At 49.3% G+C, this 16,266-nt stretch overlaps 1 protein-coding gene across 1 annotated transcript; it reads right to left on the bottom strand.

Annotated features, from left to right (window-relative positions):
* Positions 1–1,656: 1,656 nt before the first annotated feature.
* Gusb (glucuronidase, beta) lies at positions 1,657–15,145 on the bottom strand. The gene is given in 12 exon segments (NM_017015.3): positions 1,657–2,312; positions 2,972–3,107; positions 4,875–5,051; positions 6,746–6,830; positions 9,756–9,902; positions 10,001–10,179; positions 10,393–10,536; positions 11,315–11,502; positions 11,898–12,040; positions 12,442–12,623; positions 12,845–13,030; positions 14,888–15,145. Coding segments are annotated over 12 exon segments (1,947 nt in total). The 5' UTR covers positions 15,098–15,145; the 3' UTR covers positions 1,657–2,142.
* Positions 15,146–16,266: the final 1,121 nt, after the last annotated feature.

Below are 16,266 nucleotides of genomic sequence, written 5' to 3'. Positions count from 1 at the left end.
AAAAAAGAAAAAAAATATTTTAAACTTATTAAACTTATTAAACTAAGACCTAAAACTTGGGTATTTTGAAAAATTTAAGAGGTCCATAGTGACATGAAATACAAAACCCCTAAAATTTCTTCCTACTTGAACTAACATTAGTCTCTTCTCCATGCGCCCCCCCCCCCCCTCTGTTTTTTCAAGACAGGGTTTCTCTGTGTAGCCCTTGGTGTCCTAGAACTTCCTGTGTAGACCGGGCTGACTTGAAACTCAACAGAGATCCACCTGCCTCTGCCTCTGGAGTGGTGGGTTTAAAGGCGGTGCCACCACACCCGGCTTCTGCAGTTTCGTTTTTTTTTAAAGGGTTTCGAGAGTAGGTATAGGCGCTCTACTCAGAGGTCTAAGGAAAGGAAGGGATGGGTATGTGTAGAGTCATGGAACTGACCCTGAGAAAAGACAGCCGTCGCCCGCACTGCACGTGGCTTCCATCTGACTGGAGAGCTCCTCAGAAAACCAGGATCGATGTTGGGGAAGAATAGTGTGCTATATAGACCCTTGCCTCAGTGGAACCTCTGGACCAGGGAAACTGGGACACATCCCCAAAAGAAGACTTAGCATGACAATAGGTCATCACGCCAGAGGTACTGGACACAGAACACGAGTTTATATAGGTCCTGTTTAAAGAGGCAGGTCCTAGTCAGTGGCCTTGGTGAGAGCCACTGGGCCCACTAAACTACAGGGAAGACTGTCGACAGTTTTGTCAGTAAAGAGCTTGCTGTACATGCATGAGGACCCTGAGTTCAGTCCTCAGAACTCATGCTTAAAAGCTAGACTGACTGGTAACCTGGGCTTGCAATCTCAACCTAGAAGTAGACACAGGCAGAACCCTGGGGCTTGCTGGCCAGCAGCCTAGTTTACTTAAGTCTTCCCCTAATCTGAAACCCTGTTTCAAAAACCAAGGTGGATAGCTGCTTTGTTCTCTGGCCCCCACAAGCATGTGCACATGAAGACCAGGCTGGAGTTGTGCTCACAACACAGAGATGTGGCATTTGCTTCTTAGCATTTGTCTTCTCAACCACAGAAAGTGGTCTGTCGGTTGCTGCCTTGTTTGGGACTTCTCTTCCCGTGTGAATACCCATGGGCTGTGGCTAATCTGTGGGGCCTTTGTTTTGAGACAGGTCTGACCCTGGAACTCAGAGATCTTGCTTTGGCCTCCTGAGTGCTAGATTAAAACTATGTGCCACAGGGGTTGGGGATTTAGCTCAGTGGTAGAGCGCTTGCCTAGCAAGCGCAAGGCCCTGGGTTCGGTCCCCAGCTCCGAAAAAAAAAAAAAGAAAAGAAAAAAAAAAAAAAAGAAAAAAGAAAACTATGTGCCACCACTCCCCCCCCCAGCTCCTCTGTGACATTTGATGAGTGACTCTTTCTCTCTTACTGGTTCAAGACTACTGTTTAGATGCCCAAGCATGAGGAGTAAGCCCGGGGCAGTGAACAATGTGTCATACTTTAAAGCAAATTTGCTGTGTAGTGGTGGTGATGGTGGTGGCAAACACCTTTGATCCTAGCACTTGGAAGGCAGAGCCAGATGGATCTCTGATTTTGAGCCCAGCTTGGTCTCCATAAAAGTTCCAGGGCGGCCAGGGCTATAAACCCTGCCTCAAACAACAACAACACCACCAATAATAATGAAAGAAAACAGTTTTATTTAGATTTATTTTCATTTTACACGTATGACTATTCCCCTCCCCCCACATGTATGTTCGTACATCACCTGAGAAATGGGGCAACAGCTCATAGTTAACGACCACGTGGGTGCTAGGAATCGAATCTGGAACCCCTGGTAGAACAGTCAGTATTCTTAAATTGTGAGCCGTCCCTCAGCCGGTAACCAGGAGCTCTTAGTGTGAGTATTCACACAGTAGGTTTTCAAGAGTACACAAAGCCAAGGCCAAAAAAAAACTGACAGAAATGACCTGGGACACTTCTCAGCAGGACACATTACTGAGCCTAAGGCACTGCAAGTCATTATCCCCACACAAGGAAAACTTCCATGTCACTTCTAAAGTCCCCCTTGTGTTGGTTCACAAACTCCAGAGGAAAAACTCTTCTGCTGAGAGAATACCTTTCACTTCATCAGGCCCTGTCTGCGGTGAGGTAGTCGTAGCTTTAGAATGTGAACGGTCTGCTTCCCATACACTGGGTCCTCGGCACTGAACCGTAACCTCTGGTTTCGTTGGCAATCCTCCAGTATCTCTCTCGCAAAATGAAGGCTGCCATCTTGGGGTTTCTCTGTCGAGTGAAGATCCCCTTCTTGTTTCCTGTTACTCTCAGTGGTGCTAAAAAAAACAAAAACAAAAACATAAACATAAACCAAGGGGGTCTGATAAGCTGGCTCCCAGAGTAAAGGTGCTTGCTGTGAAACCTAATTAACCCAAGTTCCAATTTCAGGCACCCTCGTGGAGGGAGCAAGCAGACCCCCCGAAGTTGTCTGACTTTTACCTACACGCTGCGACATGCAGGCACACACACATACTCCACTCCCTGACCCAACTAAATAAAAAGTGTAATAACGTTTAAAATTCTATGGAGGTAGGGTTGGGGATTTAGCTCAGTGGTAGAGCGCTTGCCTAGGAAGCGCAAGGCCCTGGGTTCGGTCCCCAGCTCCGAAAAAAAGAACCAAAAAAAAAAAAAAAAAAAAATTCTATGGAGGCGCGCACACATTTAATCCTAGCACCCCAGAGGCAGAGGCAACCGGATTACTATGAATTGTAGACCAGCCTGGTCTACAGGTCAGCCTGTGTTGCACAGTGAGACGCCCATCAAAAAAGCTGGGAGAGGGAGGGGCAACCCAATGTGAAGCCTACTTTTCTCCTTTTTAACCCCTGTAAAAATAGACCAAAGCAAGTACTTTCCTACCTAAGCCATCTCCCCGACCCCATGTCTAGCATTCTCACAAACGCTCAGGACTGAAAATGTAAGCCTAACAGACACTCACACTGGTTCGTCATGAAGTCAGCAAAATTCCAGATGAGCTCTCCGATGACATATTCTTTTCGTTTCTCATCCAGGATCAAATGATAATTCTCCAGGAGAGCTGTCTGGTACTCCTCACTGAACATGCGAGGTGGATCCTGGGATTTAACGCACAGAGAATGTCAGAGTTGGGCCTGGCGTGAGATCCACTTGACCACAGCTAAAAGAGCTGATGTAGGGCTGTACTAACCGCAGGACTTAACTGATGCTGGCTCAGAGACCCTGGGGTCTGAAAAAAACTTTAAAGGCTACCTGGCGGTGGTGGCACATGCCATTGATCCCGACACTGGAGAGGCAGGAGGATCTCTGAGTTTGAAGCCAGCCTGATCTACAGAACGAGTTCCAGGACAGCCAGGGCTACACAGAGAAACCTTGTTTTGGGGGAGAGGGGGGAGCAAAACAAAACACCATCATCAAGGTGGCCCATGTCTTTAATCCCACAACTCACTCAAGAGGCCAACGCAAGAAGGATCAAGAGTTCAAGGCCAGCCGGGGCTACACTGTGAGACCCTGTTTTAAAAACAATCTTTGAAAGTGTAAAAACCTATAGGGTGGTGGTGGTGACATACATCTTTAATCCCAGCACTCAAGAGGCAGAGGAGGGGGATTTCTGTGAGCTCGAGGCCAGCCTGGTGTACAGATCAAGTGCCGGGACAGCCAGGGCTACACAGAGAAACCCTGTCTGGAAAACAAAACGAAACGAAAAAGTAAAAACCTTAGATAGTAACTGTGTGTTTTTTGTTACCTCTATTTTCATTCCCCTGTGTTAGAAATCAGGTGATCCTCAGTTTTATGCAACCTTAATCAAGTCGGGGGTCTCTTGCTGTTTCAGCTCATTGCACGTGTGTAGCAAGTGCTTTATGAGAGTCCTCTCACGTACCCCAGGCTGCCCCGAAACTCAACCGCCTCCGCCCAAGTGGTAGTACAGACCTAGGCCACTTTGCCCATCATATTTTTTAATGGGAATAGTTCCATAGCCACACTAATACAGTAGTTGCAAGCCACATGTGGCTATTGGAATTTGGATGACAATTGGAAATCAATTCAGTCATTCCACCCACGTTTCAAATCCCCTGTGGCTGTTTCTCGGCTGGTGGCTACCAATCCCGGGAGGTGGGGGGCAGACAGAGATATTTCCATCCTTGTCAAGGATCCTCTAACATCTGTCTGGACGTGGGAAGAATTTTTTGTTTCGACAGGGTTTTCTGTATCCTAGACTAGCCTTGAATTGGCCCCTCACTCCCCAGCACTAGATTATAGGTATGGATTACCATGGCTGGTCTATACAGTGCTGGGGTAGGATGTACAGTGTTTTTAATTTTTTAAATTGTGTGTCTGTGTGCCCAACTGCCATGTAGGTACCCGTGGATGCCGAAAGAGGCCATTAGAGCCTCTGGTACTGGAGTTTTAAAGTACCCAGTGTGGGCGCTGGGAACCAGACTGAGGTCCACTGGAAGGGCAGCAAGTGTTAACCACTGAGCCAGCTCTCCGGCTCACAGGCTAAGAATTTTATTCTTAGCTATTGGGCTAGGCACGGAGGGACACCTGTCATGTCAGCAGCACTCAAGGTTAAGGGAGAGCGTGAATCTGAGGCCAGCCTGGGCATCAAATAGAGACCTTAGGGGAAAAGAGAAACAGAACCAAAAAATGCGGATAGTGGGGGGGGGGGGGCGCTGTGTGGAAACACAGCCAATAATGGGCTGTCTCTGGGATGCACATGAGCCAAACAGAGGCCTGCATGCAGGGGCCACAGTGTGTAGGCTTAGGAAGGTGCCTGAGAGCTGAGTCAGGGTCACTGGCAGGGAAAACACAAAGAGATAAGTCACTAAGTAACATGGCCGTCGTTATAACAATGAACTGTTTACCTCATGAAGCCCCGAGACAGCGTCTGCTCCATACTCGCTCTGGATAATTGGCTTCTGGTACATCTTATACCAGTTCTCAAACTGGCTAGTCAGCTGCAGCTGAATCACCTCCAGATGCCCGTAGTCATGATACCAGGATAAGTAACTGTTCACACAAATCACGTCCACGTACGGGGCCTAGGACAAGAGCGGTCAAGTGAGTTTACTCCTCCCACTGAGGGCCTCTTCTTCAAGGTCAGAATAGAATGCAGCTGACGTAGGCTAGCCCACCCCATGCAGGAAATAAAGTCAAGACCAGACCCAAATATGGCTAATATATAATGCTAGGCTGAGGCTGCTGACAGGGGCCTTGACTGGAAGCAATACAGGCCCATCATCCAGCTAGCCTGCCCCTGACCTTGATGGATTTTACTTCTTTCTAATCCTATTCCTGGTCTCCTGTGGCCTTGCCTGGGGCTTTGATCCAACAGATAGAGTGGATATGTTTTTCTCCTTACAGTTCAGTTTTTGAGACAGACTTATATAGCCCATGCAGGCCTCAATCTTCTATGTGTCCAAGTCTGGCCTTGAACTGATGACCCACCAGTCTCTACCTCCCAAGTGCTGGGATCATGGGCGTGCACTGACTGCACCTAGCTCTCTGCCTTGCTGGGGACCAAGTCCAGGGTTTTGGGAATTTGAGGCAAACACTCATCAATTGAGCTACATCTCTTGCTCCTTAATTTGGGGGCTGGCCCTGGGGTTGGGGGTACAACCCAAGAGCTTGCATGTACTGAGCACAGGCTGTACCACTGCGCCACGTCCCCAGCCTGTTAAAAGAGTCTCCTTTGATCTTGAATTGAGAAGGCAGTGCTGTGAATGGCAGGCTGGCTAGATTTCTTTCTAGGCACAGGTGGGTGTCCATGGTCTAAACAGCATCAGAGTTCTTCGTCTAGGGAGCTGGAGAGATGGCTCTGTGGTTAAGAGCACTGGCCACTCTTCCAGGTTCAGCTCACAACAGTCAGAAACTCCAGGTAATCTGACACCCTCACAGAGACATACATGCAGGCAAAACACCAATGCACATAAAATTAAAAAAATAAAAAACAAAAAATGTCTAGCTGACAAGCCTCCGGTGTCACCCAAGCATGTCTCTCTAGCAACAATGCTCAACTTCAAAGCCACCCTTGGAACGATGAGGTCTTTCCAAGGGACCACAGGCCCCTCTCCAGGCTGTGGGGGTGGGAAGATGTAAGCTACAGAAAGCCGTAGAGGATCGAGTGGCATTACTTTGTAAAGTACACTCCAGGTAAAGAGGCCAGGCATGGGGCGCCCAGTAAAACCTTCCCAAGACCACACAGAAGACAGGGCAAGCACTGGAGGGGCCAGCACCCGGGGCTTCACTGCAGCCTCTGTTTCTCTGAAGAGTGGGCCCTAGAGGCATAGAGAAGCCAGGGCTAACAAGGCCTTTGTTGTTGTTAACTATTTTTAGAAAATTTATAAATGAATGTTCCCCTTTTATATTTGTGTCAGAAGGTGACAGATCTCCTGAAACAGATGGCTAGGAGCCACCATCATGTGGGTACCGGGAACCTAACTCTGGTCCTCTGTAAGAGCAACAAGTGCTCTTGACTACCAGGCCTTTTCTCTTGTCAGGGTTAAACAAGTACATTGCCTTGGATGTAGCCCAGCCTTTCTGGGCTTTGAAGCCCCACTATCTAGGCAGTGTGAATTAACAGGAAGTTAGTCCCTTTAACCAGAAAACCACTTGTGAAAATGGCTGGACTGTCCACCGCTGGTTCCTGGTAGTAAGCATAAGCCTAAAGGCCAAAGCAGAGGCATGGAATGTGGAGGCCCAACCCCCCCTCCCCACCACACACACACAGGCTCACCCCCAGGTCTGCGTCATATCTGGTGTTGCTCACAAAGGTCACAGGACGGGTGGGGTCCAGGGCTTTGGTGTGGGCGATCAGCGTCCTATCCACGGAAGGCAGAAGACAGGCTCATCAATCTAGGAAGGGCTCTCAGACACCCATCTCTCCCCTTCCTTCCCACCTTCCCCATCAGTGGTGGCTCTCAGCGAAGGCTGCCCAGAGCTATGAGAGCAGAGATGAGCGCAACCCGAAATACCAAGAGGCAGCAGAAATGAAGGGGGTGTTGTTCCCTCTGAGGCTGGGGCTGGGGGCCATGATTTAAGAGTCAGGGAAGCCTCCTGAAGAAAAAGCATTAGTGTTGAGTTGAATTAACCATTGAGTCAGGAGGAACGGAGGAGAGGACACAATGGAAGGACGAGTCTAGGGTTAGGGTTTGGTCCCTGGGACCCACTCCCAGTCTCGCCAGCACAGATCACTGTCAGTCACCATCGAAGACTATTCTTTTCTTTTATGTCTTTTTGATCGTTACTCCTCTTTATACGAAGGCTGTGTAATGCCCTTTTGACCTAAGTCCTGAACCTGCCCTCTCAAAACAGCCCAAATTAGCAAAAGCCACTCTGGGGTACTCCAGCCTACCCAGTCCTGGATTCCCACAGTCCCTTAATGAATGCATCTCTCTTCCCCTCTCCTCAAAAAGTCTAGGAGCCTAAAATACTGTGTAGAGTTGGGATGCAGCCAGGGCATGGAGATTCGTAACAGTAGCAAAATTCCAGTGACAATGTATCAACAAAAATAATCTTAAGGTTAGGGGTCCCCACAACATGAGGAACTGTGTTAAAGGGCCACATCGTTAGGAAAGCTGAGAACCACTGATTAAGAAGCTTCAGCTGCCTCTGGGTGACAAGAAGTAGAATTCACCCTGAAGGCTGTGACAGTCTCACGACAGCTGAAAGGCTGTGGCTGAAGGTGGAGCTCAGAGGTAGAGAGCACTCGCCTGGCATGCAGAAGCAAGGCCCTGGACTAGATCCCTGCACCAGAAAATACATTTAAAACATTTTGAAGCATTTGTTTCCTTTAGGGCTGGAGAGATGAGTCAGTGGTTAGGAGCACTGACTACTCTTCCCAGCAAGCACCTGACGGCTCGCAACCATCTGTAAGGCATGAATGCCCTCTTCTGGCGTGTCTGAAGAGAGCAACCGTGTACTCACATACATTAAATGAATAAATCTTTATTTAAAAAAAAGTTTTGGGGTTGGGGATTTAGCTCAGTGGTAGAGCGCTTGCCTAGGAAGGGCAAGGCCCTGGGTTCGGTCCCCAGCTCCGCAAAAAAGAACCAAAAAAAAAAAAAAGTTTTATAGTGCTAGAGAGAGAACCCAGAGGTTGCTCTCCTGGAGAGGACTTGGGTTCAATTCCCAGCACCCACATGGTAGTTTACAAGAGCTGTAACTCCAGTTCTTGGGAAATCTGATGTCTTCAGGCCTTGGAAGACAATAAGCCTGCACGCAGGCAAAATGCCCACACACAAAAATACTTTTTTCTTTTCTTTTTTTCTTTTTTTCGGAGCTGGGGACCGAACCCAGGGCCGTGCGCTTGCTAGGCAAGTACTCTACCACTGAGCTAAATCCCCAACCCCACAAAGATACTTTTCAATCCCAGTTATGTTCACATGCCATCGGTTTCATAAAGGTGAGCCCAGAGCATCACAAAGTGATTTCCTATAGTTTTAGCATGTGTTTCCATCTAGAATGAATGAATGCACGAATGCATGAGAGAGCATACGCAATCCTAGCACTGAGTAGGAGGCAAAGACAAGAGGAGCAGGAATTCAAGGCCAGCCTCAACTATGTAGCAAACTTCAGGCCAGCCTCTGCTATTTGAGACCTTGTCTGGAAAAAATAAAATCAAAAAAATCAGAAAAGGATCTGGAGAAATGACTCAGCCCTTACCTTCAAGCCCAGGGACTTCCATGGTAAAAAGAGAGGACCAGTTCCTATAAGCCGTGCTATGACCTCCATGAGGGTGCCACGGCACACACAGAAATAAATTAAAAACCAATCTCAAAAAAGAAAATAAAGGGGTTGGGGATTAAGCTCAGTGGTAGAGCACTTGCCTAGGAAGCGCAAGGCCCTGGGTTTGGTCCCCAGCTCCGAAAAAAAAGAGCAAAAAAAAAAAATAAAATAAAATAAAAATCTGTCACATTTGATGGATCACACGTGTAATCCCAGCACTCAGAAGCTGGGATCGGGGCTGGGGATTTAGCTCAGTGGTAGAGCGCTTACCTAGGAAGCGCAAGGCCCTGGGTTCGATCCCCAGCTCCGAAAAAAAGAACCAAAAAAAAAAAAAAAAAAAAAAAAAAGAAGCTGGGATCAAAGGGATCAGTGGCCTGCCTTATAAATAAAAAAAAAAAAAAAAATTAAAAAAAAAAATAAAAGGGCTGGAGAGATGGCTCAGCGGTTAAGAGCACCCGACTGCTCTTCCAGAGGTCATGAGTTCAATTCCCAGCAACCACATGGTGGCTCACAACCATCTGTAAAGAGATCTGATGCCCTCTTCTGGTGTATCTGAAGACAGCTACAGTGTACTTATATATAATAAATGAATAAATAAAAAAAAATTAAAAACAAAGGGATCAGTGGCCTGCCTCAAAAATAAATTAATAAAATTATATAAAATCCAAAGTTCTGCCAGGTGGTGGTAACACGTGCCTTTAATCACAGCCATAGGAAGGCAGAGGCAGGTGGATCTAGCAAGCTAGTTCCGGGACAGCCAGGGCTACACAGAGAAACCCTGTCTTGTAGCAAAGGGAATTCTGGGTTTCATTTCAAGTATGACTTAGGAGGGTCAATGGGTAGAAAACGCACAATTGTTGATTTGGGTCCCCAGAGTGATAGCGGGATACTGACATTCACAGCATCTGTCCAACCCGTTATAGCTGACTTCCATGCTACTGGCTGCCTACAGAAGTTGAGCCAGGCCAAACGGCTAAGGCCACAGGCCTGACTCAGACCAGGGGAGAAATGGCACTCACTTGAAGTAATATCCGGCAGGTTTCAGAGAAGAGACAGGCTCATTGGCCACAGACCACATCACGACCGCAGGGTGATTTTTGTCCCTGCGCACCAGCTCGTCCATCACCTCTAGGTGGTGCCGAAGAGACACGTTGCCAAAACTCTGGCTGTGGAGCAAGAGAGGAAAGGGTTACCAAAGACTCTAAGAAGAGCTGGGAAGCTGGGCAGTGGGGGCAGCGAGGGCAGCGAAGGGGCGGACACTCACGGCAGCACGATGCCCACACCGGGACACTCATCGATGACCACAATTCCATATCGGTCACAGAGCTGAAGTACCTCCTCCGAGTAGGGATAGTGGCTGGTACGAAAGGAATTTGCCCCGAGCCAACGGAGGAGGTTGAAATCCTTTATCAGCAGAGGCCAGTCGAAGCCTCTCCCTCGGATCTAGGAGACAGCAGGGTTGCGTCACCTCTGTCCTTATGACTGGAGAATGTGCCCTTTCTTCAAAAGCCCAGCCCCTGGAGGTACCCGGTACACCCTTATCTAGGCGCACCACAAACCCCAGGCCATCATGGTGTCTCCAGGGCACGGAGGCAGGGGAAGGAGACATTAGTGACTCCCAAAATGCCACGTAGGGATGGTGAGGCGACAACTCACATCTGAATCCTCATGCTTGTTGACGCCTTGGAAGTAGAAAGGCTTCCCATTTATGAGGAACTTGCTCTTTGTGACAGCCACTGTTCGAATCCCGACAGGGAGGGTATAGAAGTCAGACACAGACTCAGGTGTTGTCATCGTCACCTGGGGGGAGTCGATGTGCCAGATATAAGCACCCAGGTGGACTGAGCCTCACCCAACAGCAAGCCCCACATCACCTAACACTTGAGCTCTTTGTTTTTTTCTAAACTAGAGTCTCACATGGTTCAGGCTGGCCTCAAACTCACTTGTAGCTAAGGAGGGCCTTGAACTCCTGATTCTCCTGCCTGTCCCTTCCAAGTGCTAAGATTGCAGGCACCCTTATCTGTTTGGCTTGGTTTTCTGTTTATGTTTTTGGGTTTGTTTTGTTTCTCACAACAGGGTTTCTCTGTGGAGCCCTAGCTGTCCTGGAACTTGCTCCATAGACCTGGCTGGCCTCAAACTTATGGAGATCCACCTGCCTCCGCTCCCAAATTCTGGGATTAAAGGTGTGTGCCACCGCAGCCCAGCTGGTTTTGGGTTTTGTTTTGTTGCAGGGGTGGTGGTGGTGGTGGTGGTAACTGATCATTTGAGACAGGGTCTCACTGTGTAGCTCTGACTGTCCTGGAATTCACTATGGAGACCAGGCTGGCCTCAACTACTACATTTATTTTATCCAATTATCCAATATCCTGGGCCCTGTGTATTCCACAAGCCTGCCCCTGAGATGCAGAAATTACAAGATCTCAGGAGCTACTCTTCCCAGCTGGACTCTCCCACAAAGGGATAGAAAAAGCCAGAAATCTCAGCCTATACCCAGTTAGCCACCGGTCCTGGATGCCTCCTGATGTCACCAGGTGGCAGCAAAGGACCTTCCTTAGCTCTAGTCTAAAGTCCCCGTTACCTCCAAGGAGTACAGGTAGGCTGGATGCTCATGCATCAGGTAAGGCCACCAGAGGTGGGCACGCGGCACCTTAAGTTGACCCTCATTCCCTGTTCCACGGGCCACAATTTTGCCATCCTCATCCAGAAGACGCACTTCTAGCTGGAAATGGTCACTGCCCTGGACAGAAATCCAGTAGTTCACCAGCCCTGGGGGACAGAGACAGACAGCATATCAGTCCCAGAAGTTCCTTTAGACCCCAAGACCCTAGCGAACAACTAACTGTTTGTCCTTTTTTGTTTTTTGTTTTTTAAAATCTTACTATGCAGAGATTAGGGGTTATGGTACAAGAGGGGAGACGTGACCCAATATCTTGAGCGATGTCACTTTAGACAAGACCCCACCCCTCATTGGTCTTTATTTCCTTGCAAAGGGAGATCCACCAGGAAGGTGTCAGTTTGGGCAATCTGAGTCTTGTCTTCTGAGGATAATGAAGCAGAGGAGGGCTAAGATACTTGAAGCCCCCCGCCCCCCACTTAGGGATTGTTCCTCTGAGATAAAATGGACCCAGTCTAGCACAGAGCCTCCCTCCAGGAGCCCTCACCAACGTCCCGGTCCACGTCAGTGGTCACAGTGATATCATCGATATAGGTGGTAGGGGTGGTGTACAGGACCACAGACCGGTGCAGCCCCGCATAGTTGAAGAAGTCGAAGCTTATGTCCTGGACGAAGTAACCCTTGGGATACCTAGGATGGGAAAACAAAGATCCATCGGCCTGTGGCTTTTTACACACACACACACACACACACACACACACACACAAGCACACACATGCCTGCTCTCTCTCTCTCCCGTGTGTGTGTGTGTGTGTGTGTGTGTGTGTGTGTGTGTGTGTGTGTATACCACAGTGCACATGTGCAGATCAGAAGACAACTTAGGCACCGGTTCTTGCCTTCTTTCCCTAGACAGGGTCTCTTGATCTAGCTGGCCTGAGAACTTTCAGAAATCACTCTCCCTCCTAGCATGCAACCCCTGCTCTCCTCATCAGACCCAGGGCTAGAGTCATTCTCCCTAGAGTCCACTGGTCAGGGGATGGGAGAGGGGAGGATGGGAGGGGAGGGAAGGGGAGGGAAAGGATGCTGCTTACATGGAAGGATCAGTCTTGTAGACAATGGTCCCCGGTGGAAGGGTATAAGGGGTCAGTGTGTTGTTGATGGCGATGGTGACCCGGAAGGTGGTCAGGGGCCCACTCTGGACCAGCTTGGTGATGTCAGCCTCAAAGGGGAGGTGACCTCCCTCATGTTCCACCACATGAATCCCATTCACCCACTGCGGACACAAGGAAATTACGAGCAGAGGGCAAGTGGCCACAGGGCCCTGCTGCCTCAGGTACCCCCTTCCAGGAGAGGGTCCCCGCCATCAGCCTAATGGAAGAACGGCGTTCTAACGGAGCCCACGAAGCAACCTTTGCTCTGACCTGGCGGCACTGAGCCCTCCTCCACAGTCCAGACTGCCTTCCCCGCCCCGGGCCAACCTCTCCCTACACTGACCACAACTGCATAGTAATGGGCGCTGTTGATTCTCAACACCACTCTCCTGTCGGTGTCCTGGGTCCATCGCTGTGGAAGCACTGCTTCCCGTTCATACCACACCCAGCCAATGAAGTTCCGAAGCTCTGCTTCTTGGGTGATGTCATTGAAGCTGGAAGGGACCGGCATGTCCAAGGTTGGGCCCGACTAGGGAAAGAAGAAGTAGAGTCATGCGCCGGCAGAGCTCTGGTCTCCCGTGGATGAAATCCCGGTCCAATTCCAGCACCGCACAAGCCAATCATGGTGGTGCACAAGCCAATCATGGTGGTGCATAAGCCAATCATGGTGGTTCGCACCAGTAAACCTAGCATATGGGAGGTGCAGCCAGGAAGATGGATGTTCAGGGTTATACCCTGGCTATCCTCTGCTACATAGTGTATCATAGTGTATCTGAGTAAACAGGAGACTCCAGCTAAAGAGAAAGATCAGGTCTATTCTACACGACCGCACCCCTGGCACCCTAGAAGAGCATAGAGACCCAGGGGAGAGCCTCTGTGAATACTGGCTGCCTGGGTAGGTAACCTGTCCACAATTGAACTGCAGGGGCGGTTGGTGCAAAAGACTGTGAATACCAAGTTCCTCCACAGGGCAGATGGTACCAGGGCTAAGATTTCCATGGAAAGGGTGAGTCCAAGGGTAACAGGCCAGCCTAAAACAGGAAGGACCAGACCCTGACATAAAAGGCAGGTGATCACTGCTACAAGGAGGAAGGCCAACAGCAGGGAACGGGGGCCCCTGAGGAAATAGAGAAGGCACGAGGAGGCAATGTCCCCTCCTTACTCTTACTTCCTCTTTTGCTGAATGCCAGGCAGTGTCATAGAAAACTGAGAGTCTAAGCCAGGTGTGGTGGCTCACAACTTGTAACCCTAGCAACCTGGGAGGCTAGGGTAGCCAGATTACTATGGATTGGAGGCAAACGTGGGTCACTGTCTCAAACACACACACACACACACACAGAGAGAGAGAGAGAGAGAGAGAGAGAGAGAGAGAGAGAGAGAGAGAGAGAGAGAGAGAGAACGCACTGGTGAGAAGACTCAGTGGGCTAAAAGACACTAGCCACCAAGCCTGATGACTTGAATTATACCCCTGGGACCTAGGAGAGACCAGACTCCAACAAGTTATCCTCTCACCTCCACATGCACTGCATAGCACATGGGTGCCCACATACGCGCACACAAATACATAAAGGTTACAAATTTTAAACGAAGAGAGAGACCAGGAAGGAGAGGAGAGAGCAAAATAGGGAAAGAGGAACCGAGCAAGGTAGGATGAATGAATGAATGAATCGGAGAGAGGCGGAAGCTGTGAGCACACAGGTTTGCTTCAACCTGCTTCTGCGCCAAGCCTACCTAGGTAGGAAGGGAGAGCGCGGAAGGGGTCCTCTGCTAGCTGTGTGCAAAGTCATGTCCTCTATCTGAATCTTACAACCCCAAGGTCCTTTTGGCTTTGGTTGAGCAATGTTCCGCTGGCATACTGGCTCCCCTCTCCTCTATAGCCACCCCCAAATCTCTGTGGTGGGTAGCATCTCCTAGGGCTCTGCGTCTCACTAGATGGGAAAGAGCTTGCTGGAGGCACGTGCATAAACATCCCCTCCAACACTTTAGCTGGCATGAGAACTTCCAGGAAGGCAGGAGCTGGAGGTTCGGGCCAGCCTGGGTTATAGAATGAGACACAGCTTCCAAACATAAACAAAAGGCTCATTAATGACAAGCACTCACAGGGCCCTGGGTTCAACCCCCAGCACTGTGAAGTAAAATGAAAAGCTTTAAAAAAAAAAAAAATCCACTGCCTGGGTTAGTGCCTGACTAGCAGAAGCCCTGGAGTTCAAGCGGTTTTGAGGCATGCCAGGTCTCACTTCCTGCTCTGGCCGCTCCCCTCCCCAGCCTGCAAACCCATATTAACCTCCTCTAGGTGAGCACTAGGGGATCTCCAGGTACAGGCACCTCTCCGCCCATGCCCTCGCTTCTGAAAGCTTCCAGACCCCGGGTCCGGAGGAGCGCTCACCTCCCGTAGCGGCTGCCGGTACCACTGCTTCTCGAAGCCCTGCAACCGATTGTTCGAGTAATCGGCACGGAAGCTCCACAGGCCGTCCAGCACCTTGAGTTCCCGCGAAGGGGTCTCCTTCGGGAACAGCATCCCGCCCTGCAGCGCCAGCGCGCAGCTGCACAGCAGCTGGCCCAGTACGAACCAACACACACTCCGTCTTGGGGACATGCTGGCCGGGATGCCCGCCGTCCAGCGGCTGGGCCTTTTAGCCTCGCTCTCTGGGGCAAGGCGGAGGCGGGACTTTGGAGGGTCACATGTTCTCTAGAGAAGCGGCCGGCGCCAACTTGGATGAGGGCAAGTGCTGGAACAGCTGCTGGCCCCAAGGCTACAACTCTGCAGAAAGAGGAAACACTCAAGACCTGAAGTTCTGGATTATCCTACCCTACGCCTTACAAAAGTCCCTGCCTGCTTCACATCCATTAACATTTCCCCCTCCCCCACTCACAATCTGGGGCTGTGCCTCCCAGTACTGCTAGGCTGAAAGGACCCTTGAAGTCCCTGACCCCGCTATTTCTTCACAACTCCTGTGAAAAGTCGCGGATGAGGGTTCAAAAGAGATACTGAGAAGGACTCGGGGAGTTAAGAGTTTATTAAAGGGATTATTAAGGTCTGGAAAGTACATGCAGACAATTTTGAGGCGGGGTCTCATCTTGTAGGTCTCACAGGAAGGTAATCTCTCCTGATGCCCAAGCAAGTAAGGGGATGGAGAAAAAAAGGTTTTGGCCATCAAGCCAGGAGGTTTTGGCGCACGCCTTTAAGCCCAGCACTTGGAAGGTAGAGGCAGGTCAATCTCTGTGAGTTCAAAGTCAGCCTGATCTACAGAGTGAGTTCCAGGACAGCCAGGAGAGCAGAGAAACCTCAAAACAAAACAAACAAACAGGGGTTGGGGATTTAGCTCAGCGGTAGAGCACTTGCCTAGCAAGCGCAAGGCCCTGGGTTCGGTCCCCAGCTCCGAAAAAAAGAAAAAAGACAAAAACAAACAAACAAACAAACAAAAACCCAAACAAACAAAAAGCAAGAAAAAAATTAATCAATTAGTCTATAAGAACAAATAGATACGCTCCCCCCCTTGCTTTCTGGAAATCATTTCATGGTTTGGCTGTGAATATAGTTATTTTCACAATGCATTTTTTTTTCTTTTTTTATTAGGAAAATTTCAAAAGTATGAGTAGCAAAGTGACAGCAATCTCCAATTGTAATCTTATAATTTAGTATGTATTTGCATATGTTATATATCCTTTTTATTGTGTTATTTGGTTGCCTTTTGAGACAGGGTCTCAAGGCACCTAAGTTGGCCTGGAACATGTTTTGTGCCACAGGAGGACCTGGTGCCTACA

This window comes from Rattus norvegicus, chromosome 12, assembly GCF_021556685.1.
Source record: "Rattus norvegicus strain SHRSP/BbbUtx chromosome 12, alternate assembly SHRSP_T2T, whole genome shotgun sequence".
NCBI lineage: Eukaryota > Metazoa > Chordata > Mammalia > Rodentia > Muridae > Rattus > Rattus norvegicus.
Note: the sequence above shows the minus strand (reverse complement) of the source record. Positions and strands in the feature narration are given on the sequence as shown.